Here is a 19,985-nt window from a genome sequence, read left to right as displayed (position 1 = left end):
ATAAAATATGTATAGAGAAGAAGTGCACAATGCTAATATTTTTTTTAAATAATACATAAAATATACATTAAATCGATAAAGAAAACATTACACACACTACATACCATGTATTTGACGCACACACGCATGCATACTATTTATTGTCAAACTTTTGTTCTTGACGTCTGTGGTCAAATTGAGAATAGATTAAATATTGTTTGTTTTTATTAATATTTTTTAATAGTGTAGTCTTGGCGAAATTTGTGATTATAGAAGTATAAAATACAATCATAATAGTGTACAAACTTACAATTCCAATTAATTATAGTCGAATTTCGACTTCTGCGGGACCTCTAGTTTATTTAGTTACACCAACAAAGCGATCATCAAAATTACTTATATTGACAAATTAAAAAGAATTACATGACAGATGTCACCTCAATTATAGGTGCAATCGACAGTGCAATATTTGATAACATCTTGAAATTAAAAAAGTTAGAATAATTGAATAAAAATACAATAATAATAATAAATATTTACTAACAATCACGCCACGTTAACTGGTCCCGTGCTAAGTTCGTAAAGAACTTGTGTTACAGGTACCAGATAACGGAAATAAATGTAATATTTTTATTATACACATACATATATTTAATATACATCCATAACCCTGGAAAATACATTTATATTTATCATACAAATATCTTCCCTTGGCGGGATTCGAACCCGCGACCCCCTTGTGTGACCATGTCACTTACCACTACACCAAACGGCCGTTAAATGAATGAATAATTTTAAGAAATCGAGAATAATTTTCACAAAGTAACAAAAGTTTTAATATCTATTTAACACCTATTAGAAAAAATATCGAAATAACACTTGACTGCATTTGATCAGATATTATGATTAGGTTGAATTTGTTGAAAAATGATCCACGCCAGATTTTTCCTGTACGCTGTAAGACAATTAGAAAAAACTCACCCACTGAGTTTCTCGCTGGTGGTAGATTCTGCGAAGCACTACTCTTACTAGGGCTAGTAGTGTTAGTATTTCAGCTACCAGCGAATAGGTTTTTTTTTATTGCTTAGATTAGTGGACGAGCTCACGATCCACCTGGTTTTAAGTGGTTATCGGAGCCCATAGATATCTACAACGCAAATGCCGCCACCCACTTTGAGATAAGAGTTCTAAGGTCTCAGTATAGTTACAACGGCTGCCCCACCTTTCAAACCGAAACGTATTACTGCTTCACGGCAGAAATCAGCAGGGGAAAAACATCTATTTCAAAACAGAGATGTATTTTTTATTCTATTTATTTCTATCTACCTCCCTATCTTTATATCATAATATGGTATATAAAGCTAATTAAGAAAATGAACAAGTAAATTAAATGCGTTATGACTTATGTCCCTACTCCGGTCTAATATTTCGAATTCGGACGCAGCGGACGATGTTTTAACGTTTGGTACAAGGCATAAGAATTGGATAATTTGACAAAAAAATAACAGAGACGATAAGACAATTGAGTCGACTATTATCAAAGCCGGCAATGTGACTTTTGGACAATTATTGGTAAATCAGAAAAACGAATTATTAACTTTGTATTCCATTGGCAGTCACAAAACTCTTCTGAACGACATCTTAGATAAATAACAGGTTAAGTATTAACCTTTATTTAATGCAGGTTTTGAACCGTATTCTTTGAAGGAAACGATTATATTCAAATCAATCTGTATTGACATATCAATAACATTTTTTTGTCCAAAAAATCTGTGCAAGATTGCCACCTTTGATAATAGACGACTCAATTCATGTTTTATTGTTTTACAAAATGAATCTTTTTATCCGCGTGTAGTACTTGGAGCTAATTAGATTGTGAAAAACTAATCGATAAATACAATTGAACTGGTGCACGTCCTTGCGAATAAAGATTTATGTTTTAATCTAATTTAGTCTCTATTTTCAATTACATAGTTTTGTTACTTTTATTTTCATTAAATTAAATAAATAAAAAAAAAATGGTTCCGAAGCTACTATCTTTAAAATAGCGAAAACTAGAAAACAGGTGTATTTTTATAATTAGAAAATAATTTCTATAAATTTCTAACATAGCTTCTCGGCTGTTCCTCTGGAGTTGCCGACAGAGACTGAAAATTATCTGACCCAATCATAACAGTTTGTAGTTTGGGTTGAAGTTATAATTACTAGTCTGTCTGTCTGGATGTTTGTTGAGCCCGCAAGAGTAGGTACCGCCACGCTGCCTATTTCTGCCGTGAAGCAGTAATGCATTTCGGTTTGAAGGGCGGGGCAGCCATTGTACTGTAAAAATTGAGACCTTAAAACTCATGTCTCGAGGTGGGTGTCGGCATTCACGCTGTAGATGTCTGTGGGATCTGGTAACCACTTAACTCCAGGTGGTCCGTTCATTTCAATAACACTTCACTAATCCAGATTATTTAAGCACCTCGAAGCGACTTAAAATTGATTTTTTTTTCCTACCTAAGCTGATAGCCTTGAGAGGCTATATCAGCGTAACCTTAACTAGTAGGTGAGCTCACGGGGCTCAAACCTGACGACGTTGCTAACACGAACCCTAGCAAGAGCCGTGCTTCGCAGAATCTACCACCGGATCGGAAAAGCGACCCACTGAGAAGATGCGGCGAGAAACTCAGTGGGCTGTGTCTGAGGGTTAATTTACTCGTCGAGCCTTTCGTCGCAAGCGGGTTCAACGAGATCGATGACCGGTGCTTGAGGTACCTTTTAGGCGCATATGGCCGTTTTCCAATTACAGCACAAGAGCGCATTATGCGGCATAATGCTCAACTAAGCTTGAGCATAATTCGGCATTGTGCGTCACTGAGTCGCATTATGCTCTGCGATTGGAAAACTACCATACATACAGGTAACGGCCTATGAATGCGTGAATACTTGGAGTAGTTGAAGCATTCGCAAGCCCGCTATTAGCTTGTAACTCGCGCGTGTTTGTACAGCAGAATGTTGCCGCAATGATGTCATACACATTATTTTCGGGTGGCACGCCGCGGCACGTGGTCGGTGGTACATTATACATTTTTTTCCACACCAAGCTAAAGCTGCCGTTCATAGTCGAAATAAAAATGTTTGATTTTCGTATCGTCTCTAACTTTAACAAAAAGAATATATTTTTGATAATTATTTTCATTAGGGAAGTCTCTCGGTAGTTATATGTATGCTGCATTTGCGGTAGGCAGCGGCTTGGCTCTGCCCCTGGCATTGCTGAAGTCCAAGGACGACGGTAACCACTCTCCATCAGGTGGGCCGTATGCTCGTCTGCCTACAAGGGCAATGAAAAATTGAAGTGTTTGAGATGATATACCACGTATTCTGAATTCATTGACCATCAGGCTCTAAATTCCCTCATTGACGTTTGCAAAGCTCTTTGGCATGTGCTTTTTCAGAGGATGTTTTAACAGACTTCAGCGTCAGCTAGTTCTATGGCCGTACCATTAGCACTACTGACGACAAGCGGTCTCTCAACCATATTCGACGAGCAACCTAACTCAAACATCAGCCCGCTGATTTTCTCGCCGGATCTTCTCAGCGGATCGTGATTCCGATCCGGTAATAGATTCAATCGCGAAGCAGTTGCCCTTGAGTTGATAGATCTCCTTTGAAAGCGTGCGGGCAGCTGTTAGCAAATCCCATCCCCTCCTGGATCCCCCCCGGGACACCAGCAATCCTTCATTAAAAGGTCAAGGTCAAGTTTAAATTCTATTTTGCATCGCTTCGTGTCAAAAACAAATTTGGTCAGATTTATAATTGTATCGATTTTTTTTACCGCATACTCTTAAAAGTAAATGTTTTACTGCATTCTTTGTAAACGTTAATAATTAACGCACTCAAGGTACTCATTAGAGACTATGTGCACGACGGAACAAACTTACCGTTATGTGTGACACTAACCAGACCAGTAATGTGCATTCTTTATTCATATGTCGCTGCGGGAGGTCGTGTCTACGGTTTAAAGGATAATGCGGGTATTCAATGAATCGGATGAACGGAAAGACTGGCTTTGCAGAGCACAACACTCCTGAGAACTGACTAAAATCTTATATTGCTATTTTTAAGCACAATTAACTGGAAACGCCAATGAGTACAGAAGCTACTGGTGGTAGGACCACTTGTGAGTCCGCGTGGATAGGTACCACCGCCCTGCCTATTTCTGCCGTGAAGCAGTAATGCGTTTCGGTTTGAAGGGTGGGGCAGCCGTTGTAACTATACTGAGAATTTACAACTTGTATCTCTAGGTGGGTGGCGCGTCTACGCTGTAGATGTCTATGGGCTCCAGTAACCACTTAACACCAAGTGGGCTGTGAGCTCGTCCACCCATCTAAGCAATAAAAAAAAGCTACCCACTTGTATTTTTTTCATTGACAATAAAATGTTTAAACTCTTGAATAAAACGCCGTTTTTGGGTCAGTAGGAAGCTAATATAAGAGATTCCATTCCAACATTACTCGTTCCCTTTGCTTGGAGGGAAAGATGCATCCTTAACGAATTTCCCCTCTACGTGAATGGTGTTGTCATTACCGACTTGATTCTCTTAGTTACATAGGAAAGTAAATTTAACATTTATGCATATTCAACAGCAGATGTCAAATGTAAAGATAAACAAACGTTTTGGCATTGAAGTCGCGTCCCAGTTACGCCGGCCTAGACACGAACCGGCGTGCCGAAATAACGCGTGTCCGTTGCACAGTGCAAACACATGTCCGTGATGCAAACAGCGCTTTTGACGTAGAGAGTGAGAGAGAGAGAGAGAGAGAGAGAGAGAGAGAGAGAGAGAGAGAGAGAGAGAGAGAGAGAGAGAGAATACACTATATTGCACACCAAAACGCAATTTACACTCAAAAATAGTCAAAAAGCAGATAGTACATTTGTACAATAGGTGGTCTTATCGCTAACAGCGATCTCTTCCAGACAGCCGTTTCAATTTAGAAAAATTCTGGAAAATGTTAGAACGTAGTTATTATTAAGAGTTTTAATTTGCGTCAATTAGGCCGATGGAATCATAGCCCTAGCTTATAGAAGACGTGGATTCCGACATAAACTATAGTGAATACGAAATCTCAATTTGATGCCACATATAAATCAAATTAGTATATAATTTCCTGTAACTATCCACTAACAGTGCTTATCATGCTCGTCGAACCTGTCGCTTGCGACGAAGGGCTCGGCGAGTAAATTAACACACAGACACAGCCCACTGAATTTCTCGCCGGATGTTATCAGTGGTTCGCCTTTCCGATTCGGTGGTAGATACTGCGAAGTTCTGCTCTTGCTAGGGTTATTGTTAGCGACGTCGCCAGGTTTGAGCCCCGTGACCTCAGCTACTTGTTAGGGTTACGCTGAAATGGCCTCTAAAGGCTTAGGTAGAAAAAAAGTTGAAAATGCAACACATTTGTTACATATGTACATATTATGTACGTTATGTATATATGTAGTTTGAGAACTAAGGATATGTTGGAAGATCGATTCTCATACAAATACTATTCTAATCTTAATCGTTGCCTATTACGTATTGTGACAAACTGAAAATAGGGCAGATTCATTTCAAAGCAATAAAAATATAGTAAAATAATAAAAAAAAACTATAGTAAGGTTTTTGCCAAACGTGATTAGAACACATTTTACCGTTTAATTTCACAATTAAATTGTGCTTTAAACAATTTCATTCATTAATATTTTAAAATCTAATACCATTCCAAAGTAAACTGTCTGATTGATAATAAACTGGATTACTTTTGACACGGCGCGCACAGTTATCCCACTCATTCGATCGCTCGCTCTTAGATGAGACTTATGAAAGTATATACGTATATTTGATTACAAACATAGGTACATTACAAATTATAATTGTTTTCGAAGAATCAACTTGTAATAAAAAAATTAAACAAAGTAAAATAGTCGATAAACTTATCACTTTTTGTGAAATGTTATAATAATATAAATTTCGTTGCGTATTATTTATTAATGCGATGGAAGTACATATATCGAGCGTTGAAAACCTATTATTTGTTTTAAGTGACATTTTATTAATTTTACAGCGAGCCCCATTGAAAGTTTAAAATTTTGGAAAAAATATCATAACAAGGAAACGTCTTCACCTATTTGATTGAAGATTAATTAATTAACAACATCGAATTGTTGATGTTGATACCAAATAAAAGTGACCCTTAATTACAAAGATAAATGTCGCGTCTTAAGCGAAATATAGCTTAAACGAAAAAGCCTATCCCCTCTCGAAATGTTCCTTTAGTTAGTTATTTATTTATTTTATGGTACATTTTGGTATAAATAACCAATTGAAAAGTAGGAAAAATATAAGTGCATTGTTTATATTGCTTAGATGTGTCGACGATCTCACAGCCCGCCTGGTGTTAAGCAGTTACTGGAGCCCAGAGATATCTACAACTTTTATGCGCCACCCACCTTGAGATATAAGTTCTAAGGTCTCAAGTACAGTTACAACGGCCGCCCCGCCCTTCAAACCGAAACGTATTACTGCTTCACCGTAGAAACAGGCAGGGTGGTAGTACCTACCCGCGCGCACTCACAAGAGGTCCTACCACCAATAATTACGCAAATTAAAATTTGCGGGTTTAATTTTTATTACACGATGTTATTCCTTCGCCGTGGAAGTCAATCGTGAATATTTGTCGAGCACGTATTTCATTACAAAAATTGGTACCCGCCTGCGGGATTCGAACACCGTTGCATCGCTCAATACGAATGCACCGGACGTCTTATCCTTTAGGCCACGCCGACCTGCGCAAGAATGATACTGTATCAAATGACGTCACGATAAAAATATCTCTTCCAACGAAACAGTCGTGTGCGTCTGTCTAAACTGCGTATAAACACAGGAAATGATCAAACCGCGACTCTGCACAGCTCCGTCATACCCTGCCTGATTCCGTTCAGTTTGTTTGGGACCATCGTTACACCACATGTTTTGGTCTCATTATTGAATGCAGAAATTGATATATTATTTATAGTTGTACAAAAAGTTTTGATACGTGAAGATGAAAGGAAAATCCATTAAGGTATGGGATGCGAATCAATTTTATCGCGATTTATTCGATGATGTACCAAACAATAATTTATGAATTATAAATTAAGTTAAAGATTCTAATATTGTTTTTTTTTTTTTGACGAAAATTCTTCATATTTATTGATTTAATTTGTAGCCAATTAAAGAGAAAATTTTAGTTAATGTTAAAGGAAAAATAGAAGTGTAGCTTAAGATCAATTTGACAAGAGAGGATTTGTAATTTAATATGATGACATGTATAATTATTTGAGCAAAGAATAGATATGTGAATTTGTATTTAGGTAATAAGACCGATTTAATTTTATTAGTGGCGTAAAACTTGTTGCAAATTATCCAGTAAATTTATTTTTGGGAAACCATCCAATAGTTTCATCAACAGACAATGTTGTTAATAAGGAAACTGAGGTCTCGAGTTTGTACCTAATTTTTTTTGTCAATTAATGCTAATGCAACCAACTCGAAATATTAACATATCGCCATTACAAAAATACCTGCTGAAAACAGATGCCGTTATGTTGAAATCAACTTTACCACATAACGTCCAGTTTGAGAATAATAATTAAAAACTTGCATAATCATTTTAACATTTATATACCTAGCCTGTGTGTACATTTCTTTTGAGTTTTGAATTACTAATACATTGATTGGAGTGTTTTATTAACAACTCATTTATAACTACCTCCCTAGAGGAAGGTAATATTTTTCGATTGCATGTCCAATAATAAACAATCCAGATTCAACGACTTAGAGTTTACTAGTTCTTGCCTCAAGTGTATTTGAGGGGAAGAGCCAGTAAGCCTATCCACTGAAACATTTAACAAAGGCACTGAATTCGATAGAGAATCTAGATCCCACGGTACTGTAGATAGAAGCCCTATGCAATAAATTAAGGAGGCGACCATTGTACTATTACATACATGTTCTAAACTCATATGTGTGTAATTATATTATATCCATCAGTGTCCTAAACGCCTGGATAGATGGGTTTTACATATCATTACAAGAGTTGGATTCTGTATGTGTGAGTGACATTATGTTTCCATAAATATGGTCTCTTCGAATAAAAAATAACTAATATAAACAAATTGTATTAAAACAATATTAAAACCGGTGAAAATAAATTTCCCAAATACCTCGATCAAGCTGTAGAATGATTCGGTGGTTTTATTTCGTTAGGAGAGACTTTTCTTGAAACTTGATTAGGTACTCTGGTAGAGGTAAGCACCACTCTGTTTATTTCTGCGGAAAGCAGTCACAAGCCGTAGTTTGAAGATTGGCAACACAATCAAGACTTCGATCGTATGTCTCAAAATAGATAACCACGCTGTGATGCCTATATACTTCTTGATATCAAAAGTTGTAAAATGTTGGATATTTCAGAATATGGCAAAATAAACTTGGTCAAATCGGGAATGTCTCGATAAAACTTTAAGCTTGTTTTAAGCTTATAACTAACATAATACTTTTTTCACAACACAGCCTCCGCCGATACCAGGGATGCGCCCGCCATTGGGATCACCGGGAGGTCCCGTCGCGGCTCCTAAGACTTCGATGGGCTTTATAATGCCAATATACACGGTTTGCATTGTGGTCTTCTTCGTCTACACTCTGAGTAAGGTAAGGTCATAGCATACTAGCAACATTTCGGCCCACAGCCCATAGAACAAGAGCATCCCACTCAAACCGGAACGAACGCTTGCTTCGCGACAGAGATAAGCAAGACTGTTGGCAGATAGGCAAAGCTGAACAATCCTGCTGAATAAAATAAAGTTTGGTGATGATGAATGATGGAGGAGGACGAAGGAATGATGGGTAGCTCGAGGTGGCTGGTACTACAGAATAGTTGTATGCTACTAATAATCGGACAGACTGTCATGACTATATTATCTGGCTATTCATCAAAGCTGAACTGAAAATATAATAATAATATTTATTTCCCTCTTAAAGGTATGGTTATCTTTATTTATTAGCCTTTAAAAGAGCTGAAATCTGTACTAGGTCAAACTCCTGTATTGCTGATCTCCAGGCTCTCTCTCCATCTTTGATTAGATTTGGTTATGTCGTGAACATATGTCGGCTAGTGTTGAGAGATCATTACGTGTTATCATTTAACTAGGTCATTATAGGTGTGAGTGTACATATGTATAATTGTAGTGTTCAGTGATTACCATAACTCATAGACTTCGCAGCGTGTATACCATCATTGACATGATGGCGATGCATCGATATATATCGATGTGGCGATATATCATTTATATGATATAGCCAATTGGTGGTACCTGCCCTTACACTATGCTCTACAATAACTAATTACGGAAATTATAAATGTTGTACAGAATATGTATACTGTTATCCTCAAATTCTTTGCGACCCCATTTTTTGTATGCTAATGAATATAAGCGAGTTCATCGTATGGTCACCCCAAGATAAATAATAAGTAAACCCGAATTGTCATTAGCCTTTTTGGTTGGCAGGCTACGTATTTTCCTCAAGTATCGTATGTTCTCATATTTTTAGATCTTATTCAAGCGAGCTGGTACCCCCTATGAGCCAGTCCGCCCAGACCCATGCTTCAGGCGGCGCGTATTCCGTGACGATTCCAGAACATCTCCCGATAAACTTGGTAAGAGTTCATTCGTCACGATGACGGTATGAACAGTAGTTACTTTGAAAATTATTCTATTTTGTCTATTCAATAGTCATGTATGAGGGTCTCGTATTTAAATACATAGAAATATTTAACTGGCATGTTTACCGCATGCAGGACCAAAGGAACGGGACGCAAGTAAGTTTTTGAAATTACTTTCAGTTTAAATAAAAAAATCCACAAGAAAAAACTCGGAAAAAAAAAATTCTCAGTATTAAGTCTTAATAGATATGTACTGTTTCTTTAATTTCATTAATATAAGCTAGCTGTTTAGTTAGGATCAATAAATGGTTACGTATCAAAAACAATGGGTGTACTAAATTTTGCAAAGCATAATTAGAAATCAGTTCACTATTGAGGATGTCATTGTCAATAGTAATATAAGCAAAATTGGTCTTTATATAGACGTAGTGATCTGTAAATTCATTAGGGGACGTGGAACTGGAGGCGCTCCGTGCACGTTTGGCCGAAACCGAAAGAACGATGCAAAGGATTGTCGGCCAACTAGCGCAACGCGATGCGGTATTCGACTGTAGTGGGTGGTGAACTGTACGGGGACTGGGAAAAATTTAGCTTAGAGTTAGATTAATGACAGACTATATACTATTTAGAAACGTAATCTAGGAATTATTTCGACTGTGATATGCCATGATGGTAAATAGTTGCTTTTTACGTTAATATAAATAATTGAATTTGAGTTTTCCTAAAACACATTTACTTGTTGACTCGAGGGAAATTGGTCCCGTTGCTTATTGTTTGCCTTTTGCTATTTCGCAACACTGATTTATAAATGGAAAGAAAATTCTTGGGAATGAATAATAAATCGTCTAGATATACATTAAAAATATGACCTTTGAATTTCCAGTCCCCGGAATTATGTTCGCTATGACACTCAAAGTCATTCATTTGCGTTCCGTGATAGAGTGATAGATGTACGTAGCCGCTTGTGGCATGGTGTCGGTTGCTCTCTGTTCTTGGTTTGGTTGCGATTAGTATTTGCACGTAATCCTCTTTAATATCAAAACAGTTTGAGGTACAAATATTGAAATGTGAACCAAATAAATAGATTCATCTACTGCTATAGTAGTGAGAATGACAATGAAAGAATAAATGAACTATATAATAATATAATTAATTTAAAAAGTTTCCTCCATTTTGAAGTTGGTTCATATTTAACTTTACGTGTTTTTTTTTTTCAAAGATAGTTGATGGTTAGAGTGACTAGTGATCGCTAACAACCTATTAAGAGTGAATCTATAAATACATCTCAAGAAAATAATTATAACGACTATAAAAGCACATTTAATGCAAATGAATTACATATTCATGTGGATTCCAAATTAAAACGTCTTAGTTTGGAATTAGATTGTATAGATTATATTTTACTATATTCCTCTAAAGAAATACCCGAGTACTTTTGTAAAACTTGTGTATATGTATTTAGTTTTGAGAATACATAACATACTAGGGGTTATCCGGTGTTTTTATTCGAAGTATTTACGTAATAATAATGATTAAAAAACATGGCCTACTTCTAAATTGAGTGTACTCAACTCTAAACAAAGAAATATGTATCGCACCTAGGTACATATGAAAAATTAATTAATCATAGAACCTTAACAGATTTAAAATAATGTTAAAACCCTTAAAGTGTACATATTATTATGTAGTCGTAACTAACCGACACTTGGCCCAGTTCCAACTGTTGGAGCATGCCGTCTGATGCATCTATTCTATTTTAGTGTGCGCGTCCTTCATTATTTGTTTTGATAATTTCTATTTTTGATTGAATATACGTTTTACCATTTTTTTGTTAAGAAAAAAGTTATAATGCATAGCTTAAAGTTTAAAGAGGTAAAATTGATATCCAAACTTAAATCCGCGTAATTAAACTACAAAAATGAAGCTAACTGTAGCTAATGTGGTCAAGATAAAACTAAGGAAATCAAATCAAAATGTTGAAGATGAATTGCCACTATTTTGTGGGAATAATTGGGGAACAGAGATATTATGGATATTTTTTGGTAATTGAAATTGTGCTTTGTAAATTTGTAATACATAGCGGTCTCGGTCAGGTACGAAAAATTAAATTACAAAGGATTTTCGTTTCAAATTTGACCCCAAATAAAAATGACAGATTTATTTGATTACTTAATCTGAATAGTGTAACAATTGTAAAAATCAATTTTGCGATATCCATCAGTTATTATAAAATTTAAATATTAATGGCATTAATTACGGACGCAGTTGTTACGGCAATATCGGGATTGGTAGCCGAAGTGCAGGACCAGATGGAGGCGAGTGAAGCAAACAATCAGCAGCGACAGGTCAAAAGCATGTCTCGTGGAACATCTTGCTTATCCTATACATTAAATATGGCTTCGAAAACATTCCAACCATTATAATATTATAGTTTTTTTATATTTGGAATAGAATTTATCGAACTGAGGTTTTCGATCATGACCCTGCAGGCACATGGTCACCCCAGATTCATAAGAATCATAAGACTGGCTGAATTCAGTAGTGACTATAATTATGCCCAGTTCACTATTGGAAATTAATGAAAGTTAGTTTAAAACAATAGTCGATTTTGTAGACTGATAGTGCTTCTATGCAATCATACTGTTATATAAGAATCTATAAAAGTCGTTTTTTTTATATTCAAAAGCCATATTTAATGTATGGATTCATTGCTGATCTACAACTTATCTTTGTGGTTTTTTTTGCATTTCCTATTCTTTTTTTGCTTCCATCCACGTCATTTCAAATACAGTCACATATTTTGTAATTTTAATATTACAATAATTCTAATTGTTTTTAGCTGCTACGGAAACCAGACAGTTGAGATATTCCATGACACGTAATTGCGGTAGTCACTGTCCCCTACCCAATTGAAAGCAATAAAAACCTTTCAAACGAGACCACTGTTTAGCCACCGAAATAAGCAGGATGGCGTATCAGAGTGTACCAGTGATTAGGGATTTTTTTTATAAAATATGAATCATGTCATTTAATTTTTTTAAACAAAAATAGTCCTTGCAATTAGCAATTAAATATTTATTTGGCCCCTAATTTCCCGACCAAAATAATATATTAACTAATAACATTTTCTTTCCAAACCAGCTTTAAATTTGGATTTGCAGTGTTTTTTGCTTTATTTGGAGCTTTCCTTCAACGTAATGCAGAAAAACTGTATGATAAAGCTACAACAATAGCGGTTTTAGTTTCTATTGAGAAAATGAGATAAATTTGCATCAAATTATATCAAGTGGCGCGTATTTGGCACAGAAGCCGTAACTGCTTTCAATAGAATTCGGTATTTGGCACATGTATGTGATAGAAAAACGGCTGTGTTATTTTTTCCCAATATATTCGATTTCAAATCCTCTTTAAAATTTTACATTTATGATTGTATAAATAGCTATTGATGCTTTATGGGTTTATGATATGATTTAATTAGACAATTTGAACAAAAACTTAAGTATTGAATTCGAATAGTAACTATTTTTGAAAATAATAGGTCTGATTTTGTGTTGTTCTATTCGTGTCGAATCCGATTCCTTCACAGTTTTCCCTGTACACTGTAAAATTGCCTTTCGCACAAGTTTTCTCAGTGAGTTTTCTAGGGTGCCCCTGGCATTGCTGAAATCCCAAAATAACGGCGGCCATCAATCGCTATAAAATTGTTGTATGCTCGTCTGCCTTTGAAGGCAATAAATAAAAATGAATTATAATATGAACATGGGGCTTAAGTGGTGGCTTGGACAAAGGAGTTCACGCGAATGCCCAAATCCCCGAAGGACAATAAATTATGGTATTTGCTTTTCCCACTTGCGTTTAAAATAAAAGTTTGATAACTCATAATGCTCCTGCAGTCGGTATGTTTCCATCAAAGGATCCAATGTCTAAGTCTAAAATTAAACTTAAAAGGCCTTATGTACACCTTGTAGATAAATGTAGAATGCAGAAGTCAATGGCAAAACCTATACAAGGTTTTCAGTCCCAAATTATTACTTACTAGCGACCCGCCCTCGCTTCGCTTCGGAAACATTAAAACACACATGAAACCAAAAAAATAAAATAAAATAAAAATTAAAAAAAAGTAGCCTATGTTCATCCGGGACAATGTCGGCTTCTAATGGAAAAAGAATTTTTCAAATCGGTCCAGTAGCTTCGGAGCCTATTCGAAACAAACAAACAAACAAATCTTTCCTCTTTATAATATTAGTATAGACTATTATTACTACTACATTTGTAACTGATTAAATTAAGAAATATCCGAATATATATAATTATGCCACATGTATTTTCATTAATTCCGTCCGCGTTTCAGTCCAACGTAACTTATTAGAAAAAGCCTTTCTTTTCTGAAATATGACCTGACCTCATTGGGCTTATTATCATATTACCAGCAACTTTGGATATTGTCTGTACTTTCTTAATTTTTAGGGGCTTATGTTTTTATCGTTGGCTTAGGTTAAATCTTGCAAACTAAATTTGAACTCTTTCCTTAAATCCTACTTTAATAATTGATAACTCATTCTAAGCGCCGTCGCCATTAAGAGCTTGTTTTGTAAAATCTTTTTTTGCTATGAATAATTACTTTTTTTTTATACTGCTTAAAGTGGATTTTAGTTGTTTTGTCTCGTCAACATCTGCCAGCACATCCGTTACCAAATAGTTATTAATGTTACCACCCTAAAGAACAGCATCTAAAAATTATCTTTAATTATTATATATAAATCTAACTTATAAAAATAATCAGAGAATAATTGCAAGTTTATTTAATTTTATTTTCTAATGTGTTCTCGTCGTGTGCTTTTTTAATATGTATTGTGCGTAGTTCTACCCTTTGTTTCTAGTATAATTCTATTAACTAAATTAAAATAACAGGAATTATTTATATGATTGTCTTGCCGGAACCCCTGGATCCACTCTTGGTGTTCTTAGGCTCCTCAAGCATCGGTCGCCGTCCTCGTCGAACCCGTCGAATGCGACGAAGGGTTCGTTGTACAACTTAACACACACAGACACAACCCATTGAGTTTCCCGCCGGATCTTCTCAGTGGGTTGGGATTCCGATCCGGTAGTAGATTCTGCGAAACACTGCTCTTGATAGGGCTAGCTGTTAGCAAATTCTCAGAGATTGAGCCTGTGAGCTCATCTACCCGTCCGCGCGAAGCTGGAATAGCCCATTAGACTACCAGCGAATAAGTAGGGAAGAAAGAGAGTGAGAGTGAGACTTCTGAAAATGAACTATTTTAAGTTCCTTCAAACTTAACATTACCAGAAAAATATATTTCACAAAGTAATCGATATTAATATACCTTGTTTTTTTTAACATTTCTAAGCCATCTATAAAAAAAGGGCCATCGATGTAAAGCGTACAAAAAACTAAGGTTACAAATTTACCAAAGTTGTACTCTAAATTTCATTTGACTGAAGCTTACGACAGTTATTTATTTTGTTGTAATTCGCTCTACTTATTATTTAGAAAAGAAAAACTCGATGTAGTTTATAACACATAACTATTAGACATGTATTTTAAATAACTGTTACTAGTATTTTACAGATCTGGAAATATGGCATTATAATTAAGCTAAATGATTTAGCATATAGTGCTTGTTCCTTTAATGCAGTATCGTATTTTGTAGGCTATTGCTTAATTTTTTCTGTAATTTTGGCTTTTAGCAACCTTAGAAATTAGTTTAGAAGCATTTCGAGAAAATTATTAAATAACGAAGGGAAGGGACGCGTAGTACATAGCCAGTTTGAATACAATATCGACACAATCTGATTGAAATATTAAAAAAAATTTATCTTTTTATCAGATTAGCGTTCGTTTGTATAAAAAAACTTATCTTGAATAATTACTATGAATTAGGCCTAGTTTCAATGTAGAGTTACTCCACAGGAAGCTGCAGAGAATCTCTCTCGGTCTTATACGAATGGCACCGTCTTGCATAACGTCGGTCCAGTTCATATCGTGACCAGTGAATATCGCGAAGCTTCCGAAGAGAGGGAACGAGAATCGTCCCCACTAAAAGAAGCCAGCCCTGAAAGAACACAGACACCGTCGGAGCCTCCAAAATCCGAACCGACAGATGATACTCCCGAACATGAGCAATCAGCTAAACCGGCCACTGATGAAGATGATCTGAGATTAAGTTCACTGCCAAAAGAATCATCACCGGAAAAAGATGATACAGTGCAAGAAGAAGTCGACAAATCAAACGAAGCAACGACACTCGTAAATGAAACTGATAAAGACATTGAAACGCCAGCTAATGATGGAAAAACTGAAGTGATTAATGAGGTACAAACCGCCGAAACAGAACTGAGACCAGAAATCGAAGTGGAACAGAAAGAGAATGATCTATTGAAATTGACTGGAAATGGTCACGTAGTCAAAGATAATATTTCTAATATAACACAAGATTTTCTTAATGAAGCTAAAACTTTAGAAGAAAACAAAAAGACGGAAGATCTTCTGGAGGAAGCCATCAGAGATGAATCGGAAGAGGAACAAGACAACGGAAGTGTGAAGGTGAGTTTCAAATCTTATTTTTATTTTCCAATGTGATATAACTTGTCCGATTTCAGTTTTCTACTGTGACTATAAAATACAATGATATAGAATCTTCTTAGAAAATTGAGTGTTCATGGCATGGATGACATTTGTCCATCTGGTAGTATACATTTATTAAAATAAATACATTTCAATTATCCCGCATCTTTATTGTTTTTACTGTACCAAATCTAATGCATTCTTATTTACTATTACAATTACCCTCTCCACGATGTTTCTAACCTTATGTCACATGTCAATAACAAAGGTGGTAGGCATGGAGCTAACAACGCACGTAGCTGACGGTGGAGCGTGGCATAGGCCTTCGCCTCCGGCGACACCGACTCCAGCGCCTTCGCCCCTAACGCAAGCTCGACCGGTGAGACCATACTGTACAATTCATATTGTACAAACCTTATATGATAATGATAATGATCTAATCAAACTAAAGAATTAAATAGTCTTTCATATATCTTATACCTTTAAACGAGCAATTCTTGTATATTAATATATATATAATCTGAATTTCGGAAACGGCTCCAACGATTTTCATAAAATTTAGTATATAGGGGATTTCGGGGGCGATAAATCGAGCTACGATTTATTTTCAGAAAATGTTGTTTTATTCGTGTTTTCAATAATCAACTCTTCCCGACATCTATTGGCGAATAATAATACTATTTTTCTTAATTGAGGGCAACTAACCGCTTTAAAGACACAACAAGATGGCGTTATAAAAAAAAACGGAGAAAAGCTCGGTCATCGTCCAGTAATGCTCTATCTGGATATGGTATTTGAGTATATTACCAAGACGATCAACAAACATAAAGTCGAATGTTCATTTTTTGGTTTAATCCTGATTTCTGAAATTTGCGAATATAATTTTCATATTATTAATTACATAAAAAAAGTTGTGTCTAAAATGGTGGCACAGATTTCTTTAATACATTAGAAGTGTGTTACAATATAAAAAAAAAAATTATAAATTTGAATGATGGCTGACTGGAATGTCTTTGTAATATTCATTTCAGTTCTAACAGTTGGTCCCTTAAATCATTTACATTAAGTAGATGCTTAGATCTTTATCTCTGTTAGATTCTTGTATTAAAACATATAACAATATTTCTGAAACATACTATAATAATTATGTTTTAAGTGATATGATAACATTATTTATAAAATAACATTAGACGTCTCATTACCTAAGCTTAATGTTTTTATTTATTTTTATATTTAGGGATAATTATTAAAAATTCATTCCTGCTTAGTTGCTCAATAATATTATTGTCATTTTTTTATTTAATAATTTCTGACATTTACATATTTGTAGAATTTAAAAAAAAACCTGCTTACATTGCATTTGAGATGTATTTATATACACTATTATTAATTTTGTTAATTGAGATAAATATAAAAATAAATTTGGTTTTTTGTTCCTGCAAATTTGAGCAGTTCTTCTTCTACTAAAATGTCTCGAATAACTACTTCTACTAACCTACAAGACCTACTATTAATACCTACCTAATATTAATTATAATTATTAATATGCTTAATGGCATTTATTATTTTATTTCAAATAATATCATAGTGATGTAACAAATTTAATATTTTTATTTTAATACTGCTCCAATTAAATACCTGTTATTATCAGAATGTTTAAGTTCGAATTATGGTGATCTGAGGGTAGAATCACTTTTATTCATAGTCAATGTATAACATGACACGATAACCTTAGATTTGTGTGTGGCGGTACGAGTACTTATTTTATTTTAAGTTCTCATTTTGTGGAGCAGTAATCTAAAGCAAAAATAGTTCGAGGCCGTTGACCTCTTACGCCAGCCCATTCCTAATGGTGTTAAATTGCGAGCAATGTAAGAATCATCTGTATTCGTTTTCTAAATAGGCTCACTAAATTTGGTTACATGATTTTAAAGTTTGTATAGGTTTGAGTGGTATTACTGGTGGTAGGACCTCTTGTGAATCCGCACGGGTAGGTAACCACCACCCTGCCTATTTCTGCCGTGTAGTGAAGCAGTAATGCGTTTCGGTTTGAAGCGTGGGGCAGCCGTTGTAACTATACTGAGACCTTAGAACTGATATCTCAAGGTGGGTGGCGCATTTACGTTGTAGATGTCTATAGGCTCCAGTAACCACTTAACATCAGGTGGGCTGTGAGCTCGTCCACCCATCTAAGCAAAAAAAAAAAATTAATAGGTATATTATTATGTTTATAGGACTTTAAAAATTTCGTGTGATTGTTCATATGTGCTAAAAACCCCGATGTTTGACGAATATTCCTCGCATGGTGTGTCCAGCATGAGGCAGAGGAGGTCAAGTCGATATATCTAGAGGCAGAGATTCCTCAGAAGTCTCGAGTGCTCGTCGCTGACTTTGGCGAGGATAGACCGGAGGGACAGACGCCGGCCAGCGATACGGTAAGAGAAGCACGGCTTAAGAAACTCGATATGATTAAAACAAGTTCACGTGATTAAAACAAATAAAAAACACGTGTGGCATTCGGGGTCTGCCGTGGTAAAACTATTGCATAGCATTTTTTATCAACTTATGCAATTATAATTAGAGTTTAATATTAATACAATATTAAAATAAGACCACGCTATATTTATAAACATTAACGCCACGCGCTTTTTCACAAACACTACACAAGCGCAACGCGTGAATGTGTTGAACGGGTTGATAATTTTCGTTATGGAATTTCTTGATTCGGTCACCGCGCTCAAAGCCCTCGATAAAATCTATGCAATAGCTTAACAATTTTGCTAAATGACAACACTGTTAACTTTTGTAATATATGCAAGGAATTTAAACTTTAAAGTCATCAATCACATTAAATGCTTCTATTAGTTCGATTCTTGTTTGCAGTCCCAAATATTGAACACTGTGCCCGTCTAATGGGAAGTGGTGCCGGACATCGCCAATGACGTTCCGTACCATTGATGATTGACATAGTACCAAAACCAAATAAGAGATAAAATAAAATATCGTGAAGTAATAATCTAACGACAGTACTCTCAAATTTCGTATAATATATATATTTTTTGTATTTTTATTGTGAAAATTCCAGATGGTGGTGAGCGGTAAAATGACTCTCTCTCTGATACAAGACGAGCCGAGAGAGACGCCGGAAAGGGATCCAGGTAAATCATAGCTTACTTATCATCTTAACGCCGTACTTAAGAAGCAATGTACTGTGTATACTACCAGTGGGTCGCGTTTCCGATTCGATGGTAGATTCTGCGAAGCACGGCTCTTGAGCTCTAGGGCCAGTGCTAGTGCTCACTTGCTAGCTCGATGAATCTAGAATAACCCCTAGAGGTTACTAGAATAGGTAGGAAAAAAGTATTTTTTGTCTAATTTTGAAAATTGAAAATTGTCTAATTTCGTCCATTCGAACTAATAGTCTCTCAAGGCTATCAGCTTAAAGAAAACGTTGAAGCCGAAACGAGAATAATCTGTGGTCATAAGATTTCAAAGAAAAAAAATCATAAGCATTGTGTGACAGATCAAATGACGGTAAAACGGCTGTGTGGACGCTAAAACAGACACGGATAATATATAATACACCTGATTTTCTCTAAATCTAATTGGGTTTTGTAAAATTCCAGTTAGACTCATTCACTCAATTCCATACAGTTCATACATTGTTCATTTTGAACAGTTTTAATATAAAATACCAA

General features: G+C 35.4%; 1 protein-coding gene across 10 annotated transcripts in view; it reads left to right on the top strand.

Annotated features, from left to right (window-relative positions):
• The window catches only part of RIC-3 (RIC3 acetylcholine receptor chaperone), a 36,673-nt gene that overhangs the window by 12,257 nt on the left and 4,431 nt on the right, over positions 1-19,985 (top strand). For 4 of the 10 annotated variants that reach the window (XM_089735207.1, XM_089735206.1, XM_028176479.2 and 1 more), the window contains 8 exons: positions 8,552-8,689; positions 9,590-9,695; positions 9,837-9,857; positions 10,150-10,241; positions 15,634-16,266; positions 16,556-16,666; positions 18,603-18,722; positions 19,373-19,445. In XM_089735207.1, the coding sequence (XP_089591333.1) occupies positions 8,552-8,689; positions 9,590-9,695; positions 9,837-9,857; positions 10,150-10,241; positions 15,634-16,266; positions 16,556-16,666; positions 18,603-18,722; positions 19,373-19,445 (1,294 nt within the window). Of the gene's footprint in view, positions 1-8,551; positions 8,690-9,589; positions 9,696-9,836; positions 9,858-10,149; positions 10,242-11,966; positions 12,047-15,633; positions 16,267-16,555; positions 16,667-18,602; positions 18,723-19,372; positions 19,446-19,985 lie in introns of all 10 variants that reach the window. The other 6 variants (XM_089735205.1, XM_028176478.2, XM_028176477.2 and 3 more) reach the window with 6 other exon arrangements.

Source organism: Bombyx mandarina, chromosome 19 (assembly GCF_030267445.1).
Source record: "Bombyx mandarina strain Sakado chromosome 19, ASM3026744v2".
NCBI lineage: Eukaryota > Metazoa > Arthropoda > Insecta > Lepidoptera > Bombycidae > Bombyx > Bombyx mandarina.
Note: the sequence above shows the minus strand (reverse complement) of the source record. Positions and strands in the feature narration are given on the sequence as shown.